General features: G+C 48.4%; 1 protein-coding gene across 2 annotated transcripts; it reads right to left on the bottom strand.

Moving 5' to 3' along the window:
- Positions 1-702: 702 nt before the first annotated feature.
- LOC311612806 (mitochondrial adenyl nucleotide antiporter SLC25A24) lies at positions 703-20,184 on the bottom strand. 2 transcript variants are annotated; one of them, XM_084866072.1, is made up of 10 exons: positions 19,916-20,184; positions 11,005-11,131; positions 9,496-9,583; positions 8,519-8,630; positions 7,103-7,261; positions 6,179-6,331; positions 4,879-4,986; positions 4,125-4,292; positions 2,691-2,841; positions 703-1,083 (listed from the first exon to the last, which is right to left on the bottom strand). In XM_084866072.1, the coding sequence occupies exons 1-10, from the start codon at positions 20,096-20,098 to the stop codon at positions 899-901; spliced, it is 1,434 nt and encodes a 477-aa protein (XP_084722198.1). In that variant the 5' UTR covers positions 20,099-20,184; the 3' UTR covers positions 703-898. The 2 variants fall into 2 exon arrangements, with proteins under 2 accessions (XP_084722198.1, XP_084722199.1); XM_084866073.1 differs by having other exon boundaries at positions 4,148-4,292.
- Between the last annotated feature and the right edge of the window lie 335 nt (positions 20,185-20,519).

Genomic DNA, 20,519 nt, shown 5'->3' with positions numbered 1-20,519 from the left:
GGAAACCAAGGACGAAAAATCAAGAGATGCTCTTCAAACGCTGGTCTCCATAAAAATGCTTTGTGTCCTGGTACTTGGCAAAGCCAAGAGAGAAGAGCAACAGAACCCTTCAAATAAGTTGTCTTGTGTTGGTAACGTACCAGGAATATGCTGACAGTCAGTGTAAGGGAAACTAAATTACAGTGCAAGGGAAAGAGAAAATGGGCCACAGAATAAGTATTATTTTATCACAAAAATGATATCCATAGGTGAGGGTATCCCCATGCCTTGAAATCCAGCCACTTGCGTTCATTCTTACTCAGCTTACAGGAAGGTAAGAATAGAAACCCTATACTTACTTGGCTGCCGGAAGGTATGTCTTTCATACGGTGACTTTTGATTAACAGGTCTATAAGGAAATGTTAAGGAGTCTACAAAGACTTTCAAAATATATGAAACAGTTTAAACGTTGAGGTTTTTCTGATCATCTTGGCATTTAAGAAAAAGACAAGAAGCTGGCATACACTTGCACCACCCAACAACAACGACGGATGATTTACGATTCCACCACGCAAAACACAGTTAGTTCAAGCAGGTTCATGTTTCAGACTGAGGACTTGGGGCAGAGATTTGTAGAAAGGACTAAGGAGAAGAGATAAAATTCATTTTCTGGCTTTTTCAAAACTGGATGAGCTTATTAAAACTATGATTTTTTTTAAAAAAAAAAACATTTCTGAATATAGAAAATTGAGACCAAGTGTTTAAATGATCGTTGATAAGCTCTTCCCTTTTGTGGGGGGGAAAAAAAATACTTCTTTTGCCATCAACTTGCAATTCTAGGAGAAAAAGTCCCTCTTAGAGATTATTGAGAATTTCAGTGTAATCGTGCTAAAGAGAAAAAAAAAACACGTTCAGCATGTCATTTCTGGCTGACTCCTAAAGCTTGTTTCATATTTTCATAAACCGCGTAGCTGATGCCTACAGCCGGGAGCACCTTCATGAAGTTTGGGGTGATGCCTCTGTACATTCCCGGTACCCCTTCTTTGGAAATGATGTGTCGAAAGAGGCCAACCATGTTCAGCTGTGGGCTTCCTACTAGCATGGCTAGAAAACAGAAAAGGAAACGAGGCCGATTCAATACTCAAGTCTGCTTTATTCTTGTTAGTATGCATCGTTATGCTTCAGAATGACACGGAAGGAAGGGTCAATTTTATTCCAGGGAGTCCCAGAAAGTGCCCTCTATATGAAGGGGGAGCAGAGGCCAGACTCGGCAGAGAGGTTACGGATCGAGCTGTAGTTGCCCAGGGGGGTACCGTTTAAAGAAAATGACGGAGGGTGAGATTGGCCAGGGAAAGAGCAAAAGAGAAAAGAAAGACACAGAAAGCATAACTTACTAAGAGAGCAATAAAAGCCAGCGAATCCTAAGAGAATCAGCCCAGCTGGCGTGACTCAGTGGTTGAGTGTTGACCTATGAACCATGAGGTCACGGATCGGTTCCCGTCAAGGGCACAGGCCAGGTCGCAGGCTCAGTCCCCAGTAAGGGGCATGAAGGAGGCAACTGATCAATGATTCTTATCACTGATGTTTCTCTCTCTCTCCCTTCCTCCCTGAAATCAAATCAAATAAAAATTTTTAAAAATATATAAGAAAACAGAAGCCGAAACCAGTTTGGCTCAGTGGATAGAGCGTCAGCCTGCGGACTGAAACGTCTCTGGTTCGATTCCAGTCAGGGGCATATACCTTGGTTGCGAACACATCCCCAGTAGGGGGTGCGCAAGAGGCAGTTGATCAATGTTTCTCTCTCATCGATGTTTCTAACTCTCTATCCCTCTCTCTTCCTCTCTGTAAAAAATCAAAAATATATATATTTAAAAAATAATAATAATAAAGAAAATAAAAAAATAAAACAGAATAATCCATGAGGTGACCGAAAAGCCAGGAGGGCAAGTGGGATTAAAGTCGAGGGAGGAGAGAGGGTCACGTTGGGGAGGATCACAGGTCACATGTTGTGGCGGCCACAGTCATAAGCAATTGCAGCCACCGCTGACCCGGAAGCTGGCAAACGCCAGGTGTGTGACACAGATGGCTGCTGATTCTTACAGCCCTGCCAGTCTCTGTGCCCATTTACAGGTGAGAAAAGGAAGACCCAGAGAGGCCGTGTGCAAGGATCTGAGCCCAAGTCTACCTAGATACTAACACTTACACATTCGTGGGTTGTTGTTTTTTTTAATTCTCACCGGAGGACATGTTTACATTGATTTTTACAGAGAGTGGAAGAGAGAGGGAAAGAAAGAGAGAAACATCAATGTGAGAGAGACACATCGATTAGCTGCCTCCTGTACCCGCCCTGATCAGGGGCCTGGCCAGGGAGGAGCCTGTAATCAAGGTAGGTGCCCGGGACCGGAATCAAACCCAGGACCCTCCGGTCCACAGGCCAATGCTTTAGCCACTGAGCCAAACCAGCTAGGGCAAAGCTTATACATTCTTAAAATGTGTGTTCCCAACACGAGTTAAAAAAAAAAAAAAAAAAAAAAAACCCTTAGTGTTGATGCATGAAACACGGATACACATACAGTGTTATGTGCCGTGTGTCTGTGGTGGTAAAATTTCACGAAGAGGGAGTGATTGGGAAAAGGCTTTGTGAGAAGGTTCCTCAGGGAGGCAATAAAGAACGGGAGGTGGAGGTATACTATCTTCATGGAAAAACCCACCTTGAGCCTGCATGCGTGTTCTCACCAAGGCCAGCGGGTAGCTGGCCAGCTGCCCGCAGGTGCTGGACAAGGCGCCACACCCCAGCAACACTGCCACTCCGGGGTTCACCGTGTCTTTGGCAAAGTGTTCCAGCCAGTGGGACTTCAAGAGCTGCGAGGGACACAGGACAAAGAGGGGAGATGGCCGCTGTCCCTCACAGCTGCTCTCGCCCCGCGGGAGACGGCCACCCCCTCCCGGGAGGGGCAGCTCTGCACGGGCAGGGGAGCTACTGAGGATTCGGACCCGGACCCCAGAGGTCTGCTAAATAACGGTGAAGGTCAGTAGCACACCAACTGCTGGACCTAACGGACATTTCCTACAGTGAGTGTTGATAAAAATAATGTAACACTGCCAACTACATCTCAGTTTGTACTGGACACATTTAATCCTTTTTGCAAAGCTCTGAGGCAGAGTTATCCTTCTGATTTGATAAATGAAGAAAATGATGCCCAGCCAGTGTGGCTCAGTGGATGAGCATCAAACTATGGACCCTAAGGTCACAATTCAATTTCCAGTCAGGGCACATGCCAGAGTTGTGAGGTTGATCCCTATAGATATAGATATAGACATAGGTATAGATATAGATATAGATATAGATATAGATATAGATATAGATTAGATATAGATACATAGACATAGACATGGACATAGACATAGGTATAGATATAGGTGTAGATGTAGGTATAGATATAGATATGGACATAGATATATAGATATAGACATACTTATAGATATAGATATAGATATGGGTATATAGACATATTTATAGATATAGATATAGATATGGATATAGACATATTTATAGATATAGATATATAGACATATTTATAGATATAGATAGAATATTTATAGATATAGATATAGATAGAGATAGAGATAGAGATAGAGATAGAGATAGAGATAGAGATAGAGATAGAGATATAGACATATTTATAGATATATAGACATATTAATATAGATATAAATATAGATATAGATATAGACATATGTATTGATATAGATACAGATTTAGATTTAGATTTAAATATAGATATAGATATAGATATAGACATATGTATAGATATAAATATAGATATAGACATATTGATAGACATATGTATTGATATAGATATAGATATGGATTTAGACATATGTATGGATATAGATATAGACCTATTTATAGACATAGATATAGATATAGATATAGATATAGGTATAGGTATAGGTATAGGTATAGGTATAGGTATAGGTATAGATGTAGATATATAGAGATAGATTTAAATTAACACCCTTGAATCTACTTTGGGTCACAAACTCTTCCCTGGAATACATGTACTTCTCCATACACAGTCAAATTCAAACAGTAAGAACTACATAACTACATTTTCAGATCCAAACGTTTGCTACAAACTCACCTCATACACAGCAAGGTCTATACCTGCGTAAGGTATGATGCCCAGTATATTGGGGATATAACCTTTGAAGAAAGCCCCCATGCCCTCGTGCTTCAAAATCTTCCTGGCACAGTCGAATAGGCCGGTGTACTGCCCCGTTCTGGCCACGGCCAGCCTGGTCTTCAGAACCTGGTAGCGAAGGGATACACATAACACGGCTGTTCGTGTGGCCTCTGCCGCCATGAAACTCTCTGGAGAGGAACAGTGTTCTCGTTCCTATCAGCAGGGGGACAGCCAGCCCCCAGGCAGCCCCCACCAGGCCTGCTCCCTGACACTCACCCCCTGCGGGGTCCCCTCCCTCACTCCCCCAGGGGAGGTCTGTGTGGCCAACGGTTTACTCAGGGACCAAAGAATGCACTCTCCTTCCTGGGGGCTCTGCCACCCCTGAGACCACCAGTTTGGGGACACCAGCCGCCACGTGGTGTGGATGCTAAAGCAGCCTGTGCAGAGGCCGAGGGGACAAGCCAGCAGTCTCCGGTCAGCAGACCACAAACAGGAGAGTCTGGGAGAGATCCATGCCCAACAACCTGACTGCAGCCTGGAAGGTGCCCCGGGCCACAGGCACCCCACCCCGCCTGGCTACTCCCGGTCCCTGAGCTGGGGAGGGAGCCTGCTTGCTGTTGGGAACTGTTAAGCCTGGGCAATACCTGCTACACAGCCACGGACCGTGAACGCGGAAACCGCGCACGCTGTCACACGTCACGACTGCACGTACCTCCATGGGATAAATAAACGTCTGTGCAGTTGCTCCAGCCAAGGAACCGGAAACAAATCTCTCAAAGGTCCCTATGTTCTGTCCTTCCCTGGTAAGCATCTTCTTGTACTGTGGGAGTCAATTGTAAGTGCACATCAGTACCTGCTGCAGACGGAACTGTGTGTCCCTCCCCACAAGTGCAGTGTGGGAGCTGTAACCCCCGTTGGGATGGTATTTGGAAATGGGACCTTTGGGAGGTCAGTAGAGGCAGACAAGGTCATGAGGGTGGCAAGTCCTGATCAGAAGAGACACCAGAGAGTTTTCTTTCTGTCTTTCTCCTCCTCCTCCTCCTCCTCCTCCTCCTCCTCCTCCTCCTCCTCCTCCTCCTCCTTCTCCTTTTTCTTCTTTCCCTCTCTCTCTCTCTCTCTCTCCCCCCACATGCATGCACCAAGGAAAGGCTTTGTCATGGCAAGAGGATCGTCATCTGCAAGCCAGGCAGAGCACCTTCACCAGAACCCAAACTGGTTAGCGCCTTGCTCTTGGACTCCCAGCTCCAGACTGTGAGAAATAAATATCTGCTGTTTGACCCACCCACCACACGGATATTCATTACAGCAGCACAAGCTGAATAGACAATACCAAACACAAATCGGCTTCTAGAAGGCAATGAACGGGCTGTGTGGTTATGTTTTTCAAAATGCAAACGCTGCATTCACAACACTTAGCAGGAAAGCAAGGCTTCAATGGCAATGCATCCCGTTGGCTGGACAGCAGCTTTCAAGGGAGATTCCCACGGGACACGGATGTTGCCCGGAGAGGAGCTGGCTGCTCCTTTGCTCAGACAGAATCACAGCCTTCTTTCTCAGATGCACAGAAAATGCAGGGCTAATGGTGTTCACTGTTTTTGAAAAGTGACCCCATAGTTTTTCTGTGTTGAAGGTGGGTTTATTTTCACTAGAACAAATAAAACTGTTACATAAGTGGCAAATATTAGCAACCTAGAAGTCAGTTTTTAGCCAAAACCGGTTTGGCTCAGTGGATAGAGCGTCGGTCTGCGGACTGGAAGGTCCCAGGTTCGATTCCGGTTAAGGGCATGTACATTGGTTTCAGGCACATCCCCTGTAGGGGGTGTGCAAGAGGCAGCTGGTCGATGTTTCTCTCTCATCGACGTTTCTAGCTCTCTATTCCTCTCCCTTCCTCTCTGTAAAAAAATCAATAATAAAATATATATATTTTAAAAAGAAATTTTAAAAAAAACATCAGTTTGTGTAGGCAATGCCTAGAATTACACTGTCCCTGACAAGACAGAGCTGACAATGACCTGTTCATAGGCTGAGAACTTGAGAGCCGTCTCCGGGGCGATTTTAAGAACATTTGTGCCGTTTCCCCTCCAGAGGGAGCGGATCCCTCCTTCTCTCACCATCTGCCGGAAGCCGCCGTATATGTTCATTTTCTTGGAATTTGAACCGTGGACCTGAAAATAAAAGTAAAACGCTACAAAATACCGGAGACGTGTGGTTGTTACTATTCCTATAGTAACAGTACGAACCCCTCTCTCTTCTCCGATACCGCAAGAAGATGAAAACAGAAGATAGGAGGCTTAGAAAACATATAACATACAGCCCTCGCTGGTTTGGCTCCGTGAATAGAGCGTCGCCTGCAGATGGAAGCAACTCAGATTCAATTCCGGTCAAGGGCACATACCCAGGTTGCAGGCTCCAGCCCCAATAGGGAGTATGCAGGAGGCAGCTGGTCATGGATTCTCTCTCATCGTTGATATTTCTATCTCTCTCTCCCTCTCCCTTCCTGTTTGAAATCAATAAAAATATATTTGAAGGGGAAAAGAATAATTACTAATTTAAAAAAAAAGAAGAAAATGTATAACATATACACAATTTAAGGAGACCCCCTACGATAATGACTGAATATTTAAACACTTGAATAGTCGTAGGACACACCAAAGATTAAGAGTCTCATGCTCTACCGACTGAGCTAGCCGGGCGAGATCACACCAAAGATTAAGAGTTCACACATACCTGTATCAGTAATTTGAGGTTGGGCAGAACACTGAAATCATTTCACAGACAGAATTTAGGATTAACAGCGATAAAGTGCAGAGGTATTTTTTTTAAAAGGTATAGAAGACTGCTATGGAGAGTCTTATAACCTTTTCCAAAGCACCCTATTTCCTGTTGTTTGGTGGGGATTTGGGACAGACAGACAGACACAAGGCCACGAGGTTCACCTGCATCATGACTTTGAGACGGTCCAAGGGCGCGGTGCTTGTGCGGGAGACGGCGCCGGCGATGCCGCCCGCCAGGAGCTGCCTCCACCACTGCCCCGACGTTTTCTCATCTTCCGTGAATTCATCCGGGATGGTTAAACTATCGCCTATGTCGATACCCTGTCAGGATGGGGGCGCGGGCAGAGGTTACAGGCTCCTTCCACTAACCACAGGTCATCCCAGCAGTTTTGTTTTAAAGACGCCGGTGTTATTTCTTAGTGAAGATCGGCTTGGTCCCCGGGAAGGTCACCGGACCAATCTGAGCAGAGGTGAGGGTCAGTAGCTTCCTCTCGCTAAGTGGAGTGTGTGGAGCGTCAGATCGCCAGAAATGAACATGGACAGCGTTCACCAGTTTACAAAACCAACAGGCGCACTTTGTTTTCTTAATGGACTCAGAGCAGATTTTCTCCTCTGTGTCCAAGTCAGAGTGAAAGGGCAGTATTTTACTTCTTTTTAGCTAAAGAAAGAAATTAGCTTGTCAACTCTCCAAAAATGCACCCTTTAGCTCGTAAGTATGTCTATGTTATGCTTTGCACCATGATATAGGCTTCAAATCGATGTATATGAAAGCCTAAGCTAGTGAGCGACCAAACGACCCATCAACCGGTTGCTATGATGTGCATTGACCACCGGGGGGGGGCAGATGCTCAATGCAGGAACTGCCCCCTGATGGTCAGTCCACACCACAGCCAACTTCCCATGGCCAGCCATCCTCCCTCCCCCTCCTCACCCTCCCCCTGGCTGGCCAGCCCTCATCACCAATCAGGCTGGCCCTTCCACCAGGCCAGCCAACCTCCCACAACCCCAATCTGCCCTGTTCACCAGCCAGGCCGAGGGACCCCACCCATGCACCAGGCCTCTAGTATGTAAATAAAAACTACGCATGTGAATATCCCTAAACCTATTTCCTATGCAGACTATCTCTAAATATTATATTTTTATAAACCTGACTTGTCCTTTAAAGCATGCAACAGATTCTATTAAAAATCCAGCTAACAGGCGGTATTGCACCAATCTATTCTAAACTTGACTAGAGATGACCAGCGTAGCTTGAGAGAAACACAGCTCTCCAATGGTACTATTCTTACACCTTTATTATGTAAATGACTTTGGTGTAAAAGATTTTGTGGGTAAGAGTGTCCGGGGAAGGAGCCATGCAATAGCTGTAATTCTCTTCCTTTGCCTGTGAGTCACAGGGACGCGGTTACCAGCTCTCTCCAAGGACACAGTAAGAACCTAGGATATACATGCAGCTTCCGGAGCCCCTGGGGCCTGGTTGCCACCCGCGCTGTAAACATCCCAGTGTTCTCAGGCGGCGACCATCCCGGTGGCTTCCAGCTCCAAACACGTACAAATTGGCCCACGCAGCGTACTTACGGTGGAATGCTTCCAGAAACGGACAATCTCCTCGATGTTTGTCACAGGATTCAGTAAGAAGTAGTCCCTCCATTCATCCCAGTCCACTGTCATCGTTCCATCACTATCAATGCTGGGGGGGAACAAGACAGAACTTACAAATAAAACTAGCACTGCTGGCTTTTTTACAGAATGACCATTTGCTTTCCAACTTAATAGTCTCAGTAAATTTTTTAAAATCCTAGCCCAGCCGGTGTGGCTCGGTGGATGGAGCGCCGTCCCATGCACCAAGAAGTCACTGGTTGGATTCCTGGTCAGGGCTGAGGCCCAAGTTGTGGGCTCCATCCCCAGGAGGGGTGAGACGGCAATCAATGATTCTCTCTCATCCCTGATATTTCTCTCTCTCTCCCTCTCCCTTCCTCTCTGAAAACAGTAAAAAAAACATATTAAAAAAGAGAGAGAGAGAGAGAGAGAGAGAGAGAGAGAGAATCCTGTCTGTCTTTCTCTTATATGTGGAATCTCAAATAAAAAACACAAAGCAACCAGATTCATAAGAACAGAGACCAAAAGGATGGTCCCCAGAAGGGAGCGGGCAGAGGATGGATGGAATCCTCCCGGGATGAGTTTGCACGCGGGCAGACAAGGACACAAATGAGTGGGGTGGTTATACTGTGCGGCCTCAAAATACTGCCCCGCTCCAATGTACACCTGAAACAAATACACAATCGTATGCCAACTGCAGTTAAACAAAAGGACACATTTTAAAGAGAAGAAAGAGCCCTGCCTGAGGCTGCACTCCCCGCTCTACGCTTTAGAAAGACGTGTGCACACAAACGAAAAGGACGGAGCAGGAGAGAACGTCATCACGCGGCTGCAGTGAGGCACGGCGAGGGGCAAGCACAGGTCTCACCCACACAGACACGGGCGCTCTCGGAAGCAGGACAGGAGCGTGACCACCCAAGAAAAACAAACAACTCCCAACCCACCGGAGAGCTTACCTTTGAAGAATCTTCTTTGCTTGTTTTTCAGAAATCTTTATCCCTAAATTCAGGAAAGACTGGATAATTTCAGAAGCCTCGATTTTTCCTTTAAAAGAAATAAAAACAGCATCAGCTCGGCGTCAGAACTGGAAGGACCTTAGAAATCACGATTTGCAATGCCCTCGTTTCGTCAGGGAAGGCCTTGGCTGACTTAAGGTAAACTTAAGAATGTAGGGGAGGGTTAGATTTGCTTAAGGACATAGTGCAACTCAAACACTAATCAATACATTCAACAAGCACACATTATTTCACTCCTGCTTTTTGCCTGACACAAATGGGACTCCCTTCTAGCTGTTAATCCAAATAGAGAAACCATAACTCCAGTCCAAACACACACATTTAAATGTCTATCTGCTGTTTTTTCTTTCTAATTCTCAAAATCAGAGAGTATCTGCTCAAGTGAATGCTCCTCTTCCTCCTCCTCCTCCTCATCCTTCAAAAAGACTGTCAAATGTAGCATAAACGACAAGTTTTTAAGATTTAAATTATGTTATTTTTATGCCTAAATATGAAAGAAAAATAAACCTTTCTTGCCCAGAGAACAAGGAAACATAATTACGTTTAACCCCTAGCTTCAAGTCAAATCAGAATATTGTTCCATAGTTCACATTTTACAAACTTACAGTTTCTTTTTTTTAATTTTTATTTATTTTTTTAATATCTATTTTATTGATTTTTTCACAGAGAGGAAGCGAGAGAGGGACAGAGAGTTAGAGACATCGATGAGAGAGAAACATGGATCAGCTGCCTCCTGCACACCCCCTACTGGGGATGTGCCTGCAACCAAGGTACATGCCCTTGACCGGAATCAAACCAGGGACCTTTCAGTCCGTAGGCAGACGCTCTATCCACTGAGCCAAACCAGTTTCGGCCAAACTTACAGTTTCTTAACTCATTGTACAAATAATAAGTTTCCTTAACATAGAAAAACATGGATTCTATGTAAAAATCACATGACTAAGAAACAAGTACCCGTGTTTCCCCGAAAATAAGACATTCTCCGAAAATAAGACCTAGCGCATGGAAAGATAAGACATCCCCTGAAAATAAGACCTAGCACATCTTTGGGAGCAAAAATTAATATAAGACACTGTCTTATTTTCGGGGAAACAGGGTATTAACACTAGTAATAATGAGAATCCCGGCCAGGTGGCTCAGTTGGTTGGAGCATTGTCCCGCACACCAAAAGGGTTCAATTCCTGGTCAGGTCACATACCTGGGTTGCAGGTTCGGTCCCCAATAGGGGTGCATAAAAGAGGCAACTGATCAATCTCTGTGTGTGTGTGTGTGTGTGTGTGTGTGTTGCTCTCGCTCTCTCTCAAATAAATAAAAACATACCCTCAGGTGAGGATTAAAAATAATAGTTACCATTATCACCTAAGGGGGAAAAAATACACATTGTTTTAGACTCTTGGGAGTATAAGTGCTTCCTCGGAGCTGATGATGAATAGAAAATAAAACACACACCATCACTATTTTTGTCCAAGCTCTTAAATGCCAATTTCATTTTTTTCTCATGGTCTTTAAGGTACTGCATAAATTCTTGAAAATCCAGCTTCCCATCTTTGTCGATATCACCAGTAGTAAAGATTTTCTATAAAAAAGAAAGAAAAAAAAAGAAAATAGAAGTCTTTTAACATGGGTTAAAATACTAAATTATTTGCCCACACACTTCGAGTAGATTGGCCGTTTTCCGATAAGACATGCATTTCATAAATCCCCAGGTAGAAGACAAACACTTGGGATTCAAATATCTAAAACAGTATGTTTCCCCTTGGATTTCCAACATCAAATCATACTTTCCTTATAAAAAGCTGTCACAAATTATCTCTAGGATAGAAATCACTGCTGCAGAGGAAGCAATAGGAAGTAGGTGTTTGATATGTCATGTAAGCCCTCTTTTACCGCCACCCAAAATGTACACTTCCTGCCTGGGAAGACCCTCACAGTCACCCACCCGAGGCTCACAGACTCTTTTTTAAAAATATATTTTATTGATTTTTTTTTTTTTTACAGAGAGGAGAGGGATAAAGAGAAACATCAATGAAAGAGAAACATCCACAGCTGCCTCCTGCACACCCCCGACCGGGGATGTGCCCACAACCAAGGTCCATGCCCTTGACCAGAATCGAACCTGGGGACCCTTCAGTCCGCAGGCCGATGCTCTATCCACTGAGCAACACCGGCCAGGGCCAGCCCACACGCTTGCTCTCCTGGGAAGACGATGCCTGGGGGTAGCGGCCGGCATGAGGGTCAGACCTGCAGCTCTGGGCTCGGAGGGAAAAGGCCTGACCGTCAGGGGGATGCCACGGAAGCTGAGAGGGAAAACTAACGTACTGAAGCACAGAGTTAGAAACGAGGACCGGCTGGAAATCAAAGAAGAATCAAAGGCTGACCCCAACCCCAAGGAACTAGGACACAAATGTTCACGTTGAATAAAGAGTAAATAAGGAATCATCAAGAAAGCAAATAACCCCAGTCCCGACATCTCTGCGCCCTCCTCCCCGCCCCCGCCCACCCCCACGCAGGCCCACCTTCCCCGGCTGCAGGGAAGAGCTGAAGCCCAGGTCGCCCAGGGTCTCCTCCAGCTCCCGGATGTCCAGGGTGCCGTCCTCATTGTGGTCCAGGTACCAGAAGAGGTCCTGGTACAGGGAGTCCATCGGGGCGGCTGGCGGCAGGGCTGGTCCTCGACGGCTCCTCCGAGCCTCCCAGACATGGATGGGAGAGGGGGAAGGGGGGTGTCTGCCCGGTCCGGTCCGATCCAGACTGCAGGGACCTAAGGCAGCAGCATCCGCTGGGACAGCCAAGACCAGGCCCGTCCGCGAGACGCAGCGCAGGGAGGGGAGGGCGACCCGCAACGGCTCCGGCGGCTCCGGCTCTGGGGGAGGCGCGCGGGGCGGGGGGCTGGGGGCTGGGGTCAGGAGCCTCGGTTCTGTTTCGCTGCGCTCCCAGGGCAGCCCATCAGACACCCCGGTTTCCCTGGAGACTGATGCTCTACAACTCACGCCCTTCCCCCAGGACTTCCGGCGAGACGGGGGGGGGGGGGGGGGGGGGGGGGGGAGGGGGGGGGCACACGTGTCTGGAGAGGAAGAACATCTTTTCCCAGAAGAGAGGGGAACAGAGGCCGGGGCCTGGCTGCGGGGCCATAAGGATGGGTGGGGAGAGCTAACGGTTTCTGAAAGCTTTTGGTCACCTCTTTCTTTTTTTTAAATATATTTTATTAATTTTTTACAGAGAGGAAGGGAGAGGGATAGAGAGCTAGAAACATCGATGAGAGAGAAACATCGACCAGCTGCCTCCTGCACACCCCCTACCCAGGAGGTGCAAGATCACCCCTTTCTGAGAAGCCTTCCCTAAGAATGGTTGTCATGGGGATTGGGAATTGGGGACCTAATGGAAGTCTGCCCACCTGGGCTTTTCCTTCTGCGATGCTCCCTCACCCTCTCACCCCCGGAGTCACCCCCCACCCCAGGTCCTCATCCTAACCGGCATTGCAGTGGCTGCAGGGCAAGGCCGCCCTATGGCCAGGTCCCAGCTCTGGCCTCAGATGCACCCCTGGGAGGGAGATATCAAAGGGGGGGGGAAGTCAAGGCAGCTGGGGTCCCCGAGAGAAATCAGGAGATACTCAGAAGCAATGTCCCTGACTCTTCTGAACCCCAATTCTCCCCTGCATATACTTGTGGACCCTCATCCTGCTCCACCGGAAGTGGGAAGTGTGGTTTCACAATAAGCACTCTGCCTTTTAGGGAATCTGTTCTTCTAAACATGGCGCACTCTTTAAAACATTGTATTAAAATTCATGGAAAGCAACCAGAACACACATTCGTGGCTGGCTGGGATGCAAAATGGTACAACCACTCTGGAAGAAAATTTTTTGGGGGGGAAAAAAAAAAAAAAACAACGAAAAAAGGGAAGACATTTTGACATTTCTCACAAAATCCGGCAATCCCAGTGCTTGGTATCCACCCAAAGGAGTTGGAAACATAGGTAACATATGTTTACACAAAACCGACACACATATGTTTGTAGCAGCTTTACTCACAGTCGGCAAAGCTTAGAAACAACCAACATGTCATAAACTGTGGTATATCCTGAGGATGGAATATTATTCAGCACTAAAAAGAAATGCACTACCTGCCTAAACCGGTTTGGCTCAGTGGATAGAGCATCGGCCTGCAAACTTAAGGGTCCCAGGTTCGATTCCAGTTAAGGGCATGTACCTTGGTTTCATACCTTGGCAGCTGATCGATGTTTCTAAGTCTCCCTTCCTCTCTGTAAAAAAATCAATAAAATATATTTTAAAAAATAAATAAAAAAGAAATGCACTACCAAACCACAAAAAGACATGGAGGACCCTGGCATGCATATTACTAAGTGAAAGAAGCCAATCTGAAAAGGCTAATCTACTGTATGATCCCAACTCTATGACATTCTGGCAAGACTATGGTAAACATGCAGAGCACAGAGGATTTTCTTAGGCCAGTGGCAGTATTCTGTATGATACGAGAAAGGTGGGTACATGTCATTATACATGTGTCCAGCGTCACAGAATGTACCCCACCAGGAGTGAACCCTAAGACACATGAGCTATGGGCTTTGGGTGATGATGATGTGTACATGAGGTGCATCAGTTGTAACGAATGTGCCCCTCTGTGCCAGACATTGATCATGGGGGCGTCCATGTATAAGTGGGGGCAGGAGGGACATGAGAAATCTCTCTGCCTTCCTCTTAATTTTTCTGTGAACCTAAAACTGTTCCCCCCAAAAAGTAAAATTATTATTATTTTTAATCCATCAAGAAAATGGAATCAAGCCCGTGTCTGTTCGTTCTTGCTCTCCTGGCTCATCATATCAAGTGTTCAACACAAAGAGAACCATGACACGTCCTTGAAATACCCATGGGTGTGCCTGCAGGAGGAGGTTGCGCCATGGTTAGACATAAGCAGTACTGCAGGCTGTGCAATCCACATCGTCCCCCCGCCCGCCCACCCCCGAGTGGCTGAGCAGTGGCGAGTGTCTAACGCTGTTTCACAAGAGATGCTGTGGCCCAATCAGGAATGAGTCCTCCCTCAAAAGAGACGTTTGCAATCCACAAAGAATGGTCCTTGCTTGGGCTGTGAGTCCTTGCTTGGGCACGGCAGAGCATGAAGCTGTCACAGGCAGTCACAGAAGTCGGGCCTCCAGCCAGGGCACATGAGTGCAGAGGACCAAGGAGAGAAGACAGACGTCACGGCCAGGGTTGTAGGGAACAGACGGGCAGCACTTTATAGAACCGAGAACTGACAGTCCCAACCACCTCCTATGAGCCTCTGGACCCTTTGAGATGCTCCCCTCCTTGCTCTTGCTACCTTTCTCCGTGCAACAGTCCTGTGCCCCTCAGGATCCTACATCTTTCCAAAGAAAGTTCCAGTGCGAGGATGTGCCGGTGAGAACATGGCAGACAACGTCATGTTCACGTTGCCTGTAATCTCTCAGGCTAGCTTGTTACATCAGCTAGCCCCGAGCTTGGGTACGGTAATGCCTTCATGCTCTACAGAACCTGTCTCTTCTGCTCTGCGTATCAATAAAAGAGTTGCCATTAAAACAATGTTTTTCATCGAGAAGGAAGAAGGGGGGGGGAAACGGTAAAACCCTATTGGGCAAGCTTCCCTTTTTTCATTTTATTGCCTTAATTCAATATTCAGACTTTTTTTTTTGGAGCCCTACACTGTTCCAAAGTCTCCAGGCCTACACTAAAACGAAATAACCACATTTCCAGCCAAAACTGCGGACTCCTCACCGTCAGTTTATCTTCCTCATCATTTCCATGTTGGTATATTAGAATCCTGATTATTCCCTCTATTCTTTAATGACCTGAAGAAAAAAAAATTTTTTTTTTTTTTTTTTCCTGAGAGTACCTCCAATGGCATCCAAACATTGGGATTATCTATTCCATACCTCTTCCTGGGAGGGGTTTCCCTTCCTGCCCTCAAAGGCTCACGGATGCCCGATCTACAGGCATGAATCCCACATCCACAGCATCTCACCCGGGGCCCACTTCGCAGTGAGAGGGGTGTGGGAGGGGGCCCAGGACCGAGGCGTCCACTGCCCAGACCCCACGCCGCTCCATCCAGAAGAGCCGGCCACAGGGTGCTGGAGAGTCCCACAGGGCAGCTGACGCAGCACCGAGGAGACCATATGTGCCCCCAACAGGACGGGAATCCAGGAACCAAGAGTGGGAGCAAGAGTGGTCCCCTGACTGTCACTCCCAGTGACCCATGGTGGGGGGGGGGGGGACTTTTTACTTCCCGTTCCCACAACGCTGGGCCCTGCAGGGTTAGTTTCTGGTCCCCAAACAGGATATGCTCTTGCCAGGGACTAGCGTAAGCTCCAGCAGCCACCTGGGCATTTGGAGCTCCCTGTGTCAGGGACCGCCAGGTGAGAAGTTGCCATCCTAGGAGGCATGAATGGACCCTGACCAGCAGGAGGCAGGGCTGCTTGACACAAGGAAGAGGGAGAAAAATGCAGGCCACGCCGGTGACCCACATACAAGGTGAACTCAGCCCTCAGGAATGCACGTGTGTGTCACACCAGGTAAGTCACCAGGACCTGCAGAGAGGATGGCCGGGTGTGAGTGCAACTGAACAAAGAAGGTCAAGAAGGGAGATCATGAGCCCCAGGTGTGACCAAGGGAAGCCCTGGGGACTGCGGTTTGTCCCTCTGACCTCCCTGAGGGAGACAGGCTGGGGACGAGGCAGAGGAGCATATCTGTGGTGGCCAGGTCAGGCCGCTGCGAGAGAGCCCGAGCGGGAGCCTGCTGCCTACCCATTGCACCCACTGCCGTCCTCACAAGGGGTCCGCAGTCGCCCGGGGCTGCTCGAACCCATGACTAACCCCAGCAGGGACTAGCCCTGGGCAGCCGGGCCCAACACAGGACCCCCCCAGCAGACAGCACTTCCTCGAGACTCCCCACCAGCCTTGGGGAGACTACCTAGGACGTCTCTGCAGCTCTGTCTAAGGCAACCCTTCCTTCTTGCACTCTTTTTATCTTTTTAAATATTTGTCTTATTTATTTCAGAGAGGAAGGCGGGGAGAGAGAGAGACAGAGAGATAGAAAAATCAATAATGAGAGAGAATCATTGATCGGCTGCCTCCTGCACTCCCCTTAATGGGGATCGAGCCTGCAACCTGGGCATGTGCCCTTGACTGGAATCGAACCTGGGACCCTCCAGTCCCCAGGCCAATGCTCTACCCACTGAGCCAAATCAGGAAGGGCCCTTCTTGCACTCTTCTCACAGGGGTTCAACTTGCATCCTGGTCCGAAGATCCCCTCGGCACATTCCTGCTCCCTCTCCCCTACCCCTCCGGGCCTCTTCCCCCCCCTCCAACCCCCAATCCCCCAACCCCCCTGTAAATCTCTTGCACAACATGTGGGGACATGGGGCTTGGGACTCACGCACCGCCCTGCAGGCAAAGAGCCCCAGTGGCTTATGGGTAAGGATGCACCTCCCACACGGCAGGAGCCCATCGCTAAGATGTCCCGCTCGTGACCCGGGAAGATGGCCCGGTTTAGGGAAACACCCTGACCACGGCAATGAGTCGGGAATTTGAAAAACATGAGGGCACTGTGCTATGAGGTCAGGCAGGCAAGCAGCATGATCAAGGAAGCAAGTCACCAGGATGATCCAGCCATGTGCCATGCAAATATATATTTTATTGACTTCAGAGAGGAAGGGAGAGGAAGAGAGAAATAGAAGCTTCAATAATGAAAGAAAATCATTGATCGGCTGCTTCCTGCACACCCCCTACTGGGGATGGAGCCCGCAACCCAGGCCTGTGCTCTTGACCAGAATTGAATCCGGGACCCTTCAGTCCACAGGCTGACGCTCTATCCACTGAGCCAAATTGGCTAGGATAATAAATGCATATTTTATGTATATGTATAAAATACGTATGCTATGGTGATAAACATATGCCATCCTGTTCCATGTGTTTGCATACATACAGTTTTATACAACTTATTTTACGTTTATCCTTATCTGAATTTTGAAAAAGTGAAAGCATTTTTAATCTCTCTTTCTCAGTCTATCTAGCCAGAGGTTTGTCTATTTTATGCATATTTTCAACCCCCCAAAAAAAGCATATATTTAAAAATGTAAAGCACATGGTTAAATAATTGGTGGGTCAAAGATGAAATCATATTAGAACCTAGAAAATGCTTGGAACTAACTTCAATAAAGGCACTTGGGGAATGCAGCTAAAGTGACTAAAGGGGTATTGTAGCTCAAAATTAATAAATTCAGCATTTAATGCAAGAAGTTAGAAAAAAAGCAAATGAGCCCTAGCCAGTGTGGCCCAGTGGCTAGAGCATGGAACCAGGGACTAAAGGGTCCCAAGTTCAATCCTGAACAAGGGCACATACCTCGATTGCAGGTTCAATGTCAGCCCTGATGCCTTTCGGGAGGCAGCCAGTCTATGTGTCTCTCTCGCACTGATGCCTCTCTCTCTGTGTCTCTCCCCCAACCTTCCACTCACTCTAAAAAAAATAAAAATAAAAAAAATAAAAATTTAATGGAAAAATACCCTTGGGTGAGGATTAACAAGAGAGAGAGAGAGAGAGAGAGAGAGAGAGAGAGAGAGAGAGAACAAGAGCAAATGAGTAAACCCCCCAAAAAGGTAGAAGGAAATAAACAGAAATTAAGGGAAGAAAATAAAAACCAGAGACAATCAGCAAAAGAGACTAGCAATGACATCGGGAACACAACTACAGATAATCAGAACTTTTAAAAAAGAATAAGTGACTATTATGAACCTTGGACAAAATGGGCTGTTTTCTAAAAATTGTAACCTGAATCTGACTCAGGCCCAAACAGTAGCTGAAGAGGCCAGTCAGCTCTACAGACATGGAAGGAGTGGCTTAAAATACAAAGCTATACAACAGCTGTCCGCTCTTGTGGTTGAATCACTTTCCCCCCTGGGGACACGGGTGCCCAAGTGTCCTCTCAGGTTGCGGTGGGCTGGAGAGGGTCCAAACCCCTCCTCCCCGCTAAAGGGCGGGATGAACTTCCACACAATTAGCATGACTCAGAGAGGCCAGCCCCTCCGTGCCAATCAATGGAATGTCGCCTCCGGCTCCTCAACAGGAAGTTGGTGAAACATGATTGGGTTTTTTTTTCTTTTTTAAAATTAAACGTATTGGGGTCCCTTGGTTAATAAGATCAAATATGTTTCAAGAGTCCATTTCTATGATGTATGCCTACCACCAGAAGTCAAATCATCTTCCATCACCATATTTGGCCAAGACTTTGTGGACGAGAGGGGCCACAGGCTGACCTGGCAGGCTCAGGGGCGGCCTGCATGGCGGTCTTGCAGACTCAGAGGCCTACAGTCACCACAGAGGATGGTCTGAAATGAAACTTGAACTAAACGCAGTTTATGGCGGGTAGTCACCTCCTAGGCCGGTATCTTCACTGAGGAGGTCCACCTTTACCTGAACTGAGCCTGTCTTTTTGCATCTATGATAACATAGCATATCCTTGAAATGTCTGGGTAACTTGTAACTTCCCTTTTTCTGGACGGACCCCTTGGGGCACAACCTAAAGTGCCTGGGCGCCAGGACAGATGCCACAAATTCCTTCTTTGTTATCATGTTCATTGTTCCTGCACCCACCTAGGTATGTGTCCACCATTTTATTTCTTATCCAATCCCAGGGGTCCCCCCCCCCCCCTTTGCTTTCTCCCACCCCTCTAGTTTATCTCCAGAGGATTTCATGTAACCCACCGACGTCCCCTCCTTTGGTTAGCATGTATAAGAACAGATGAGAGACTGCCGTTCTCTGAAGCACTATCGGATAGTCGGATAGTGACTATCCGTTGAGATTCTGCTTCCCGGCAATTGTCGACAGTTTGGCTCAAATAAACTCACAAAAATTCTTTACAGGTTGGAATGGTTTTATGTTAACAATTTGTTTTCAAACCGATCGGAAACTGTAGGCAAAACTAGCTGGTGATGGAAGCAACTTCAGAGAGATAAGAAAATGTGAGCTTTTCACAGGATCTGGGGCACACTGACACCTGAGCGCTCACAAGTTCAAGTTTGATTCAATGTTTGCAAAGGCGCAGAAAGGCAAGGAAACCCGGAAAGAACTGCGGGCCCGTGGGCGAGGGTTCGCCGCCCTGAGTTTATCTGGAAAAACATCGGGAGCCTTTCAGAACCTGCAGCTCGTCTTTGCAAGGGGGTGCCCGGCCCCGCGCCCCGTTCCCAAGCGTCTCAGCCCCCAGGCGGCCGGGCGCCCCGGCCCCTCCTCCTTCCTGGCCGAGCCCGGGCCGCGCCCTCCGAGCTGGCAGCGCCCGGAGTCCCCCAGCCCCCCGGCCCCCGGGCCGCCCCGCCGCCACCCACCTCCTCGGCGTCCGGGCCCAGGGGGATGCCCAGGCTCCGGAGCCCCTCGCGCAGCTCGCCGATGTCGATCACGCCGTCCTCGTTGCGGTCCAGCTGCCGGAACAGGCTCTCGTAGCGCCCGGGCGGCCCCGCGTCCTGGCAGGCGGCGGCGGGCAGCGCCCAGCCCCGCAGCCGGCCCAGCATGGTCCCCGGGGCGCGGGCGGCCGAGCGAGGGCACCGGGATCCCGCACAGGCTGCCCGGGATCCGGTCGCAGCCAGGGACCCCACCCAAGCCGGGGAGGGGCCGGGCTGGGGAGCCGGGGAGGAGCTGGCCCCGCGCCGCCTCCAGCAGGCGGCCCAGGGCGGGCGGGAAGGGGAAGGGCCGCCCGGAGGCTGTGGCATCGGGGAGACTGTACGCGGGGTCCCCGCTGCCAGAGGCGCGGGTGCGAGGAACAAGGACCGGGTCCCCACGAATCGTGGACCTCAGAGTCAACTAATGAGCGCGGGGAGCGGGACAGTTTGGGGCGCAGGTCCCTTCCCTGCAAACCTCTCCCCTCCCGCGGGGCCTGCGCCCCGCCCGGAGGAGGCTGGCCGCCCGGAAGCTGGGCCCTGGGCTTTGTCTGGA

This window comes from Pipistrellus hanaki (genome assembly GCF_964339955.1).
Source record: "Pipistrellus hanaki genome assembly, chromosome: 18".
Classification (NCBI taxonomy): Eukaryota; Metazoa; Chordata; class Mammalia; order Chiroptera; family Vespertilionidae; genus Pipistrellus; species Pipistrellus hanaki.
Note: the sequence above shows the minus strand (reverse complement) of the source record. Positions and strands in the feature narration are given on the sequence as shown.